The sequence below is a fragment of the Bidens hawaiensis genome, unplaced genomic scaffold (genome assembly GCF_021521415.1).
Source record: "Bidens hawaiensis isolate Kalapana, Puna unplaced genomic scaffold, B.hawaiensis_p1.1 tig00024819_1, whole genome shotgun sequence".
NCBI lineage: Eukaryota > Viridiplantae > Streptophyta > Magnoliopsida > Asterales > Asteraceae > Bidens > Bidens hawaiensis.
In genome coordinates this window covers 65,371-67,194 of record NW_027493930.1, presented here as the reverse complement: position 1 = coordinate 67,194, position 1,824 = coordinate 65,371, and the positions used below count along the sequence as shown (strand labels likewise).

The following is a 1,824-nucleotide window of genomic DNA, read 5'->3' as shown; positions in this document are numbered from 1 at the left end:
TTGACATTCGGGGTATTGATTTTATGGGCCCATTCCCGTCGTCTAGAGGTAATAAGTACATATTTGTGGCAATTGATTACGTCTCCAAGTGGGTCAAGGCCAGAGCCTTGCCCACTAACAACGCCCGACTTGTAGTGAGATTTCTGAAAAATCTTTTCTCTCATTTTGGTGTACCGAATGCCTTGATCAGTGATCGAGGTACTCACTTTTGCAACGCGCAGATGGAGAAGGCGTTACAACGCTATGGGCTCACCCATCGGCTTGCGACTGCCTACCACCCATACACTAGTGGACAGGTAGAGGTGAGTAACCGGGGCATCAAACGCATTCTTGAGAAGACGGTTGGGCTAAACCGAAAGGACTGGTCTGACAAATTAGATGATGCCTTGTGGGCTATCAATACAGCGTACAAAACTTCGACCGGTTCCACACCATTTCGGATGATTTATGGGAAAGCCTGTCATCTGGCTGTTCAATTGGAGCACCGTGCTTCTTGGGCGCTTCAAACAGTTAACCTTGATCTTTTGACTGCTGGAGTTCACCGTTTCCATCAGATACATGAGTTAGAGGACCTTCGCGATCATGCCTATGCACACTCGTACAATTACAAGCTTAAGACCAAAGAGCTGCATGATAGGAAGTTGAGAGGTGATAAACAGTTCAAGTGTAGGGATCGGGTTTTGCTATATAATTCCCGATTATCGTTATTTCCGGGGAAGCTGAATTCCCGATGGTCAGGTCGGTTCACCATTACTGAGGTATTCCTATATGGCACAATTGAGATTGAAGACGAAAGTGGGAAGTTCAAGGTGAACGGTCACAGGTTGAAGCACTACATAGGCGAGCCAATTGTTGATCAGACAGTCAAGTTGTTCTACCTTGACCTACTCACCAAGGCGTAAACGTGTTGGATGCATCACTCGGGAGACAGCCCGAGATGTAGAGTGTGTATTATGATTTTCTTTATTATGTTTTTTCATTTAATTTTTGTTATTTATAAAAAAAGATATATAAAAAAAATTGAAATAATAAAAATTTAAAAAAAATTAGAAAATACAAAAACACAAAAAATATGTTTATTTCTTATGTGTGTTCTGTTTTGTACGCCGCTACATGCGAGCGAGTTTGAGTTATTGTAGGTATTTTTATGCGCGTGGTAGCTCTGATGGCGTTTTGGAACTTGTTACCCCGAGGTTGGGCCACGAATGAAATGCTATACGGTCTTCAATTGATACAAAGCTGGTGAGGATTCTGCATACAAACCAGGGGAGTAACCCGTTCTTTGTTTTATTCTTGAAAATTTTAAGTTTTATTTTTATTTTATTTATTTTATTTCTTTTCCTTATTCTCATCGAGGACGATTTCATTCTAAGTGTGGGGGTGAGAGTTTATTTTACTTAGTTGCAATATATATATATATATATGTATGTATATATATTTTAAAAAATTAATAATAACATTTTTGCACTCTTTCGCTGAGAATCATGTCGGTTACTCAAGTTTGAGGGACATATACTTGTATATGTAAACGGTCATGTTATCTACTTGTAGACATACGGGATAGCCATTTACCTGAAACTGAAAGTGTCTGGGGTGACTATTGTGTGTTTTGCTCTTTCGCTGAAAATTATGTCGGCTACTTAAGTTCGAGAGACATATACTTGTATATGTTTGGTCCTGTTATCTGCCTGCAGACATACGGGATAGCCATTGACCCGAAAACCGAAAGTTATTGGGGCGACTGAATTTAAAAATAAAATAATAATAATAAAGTTTTAAAGAAAAAATGTCCCTTGAAAATTGTTTTTCTTCTACGTTAAGCAG

General features: G+C 39.3%; 1 protein-coding gene across 1 annotated transcript; it reads left to right on the top strand.

The window, feature by feature from the left end:
* The first annotated feature begins 221 nt into the window (after positions 1-221).
* LOC143570051 (uncharacterized) lies at positions 222-902 on the top strand. Its single transcript, XM_077055810.1, has one exon. It carries the CDS (start codon positions 222-224, stop codon positions 900-902), a length of 681 nt encoding a protein of 226 aa, XP_076911925.1.
* Positions 903-1,824: the final 922 nt, after the last annotated feature.

What these genes read in the sequence shown, in the direction of transcription:
- LOC143570051 (XM_077055810.1), top strand. Translation starts at nt 222, where the DNA reads ATGGAGAAGGCGTTACAACGCTATGGGCTCACCCATCGGCTTGCGACT.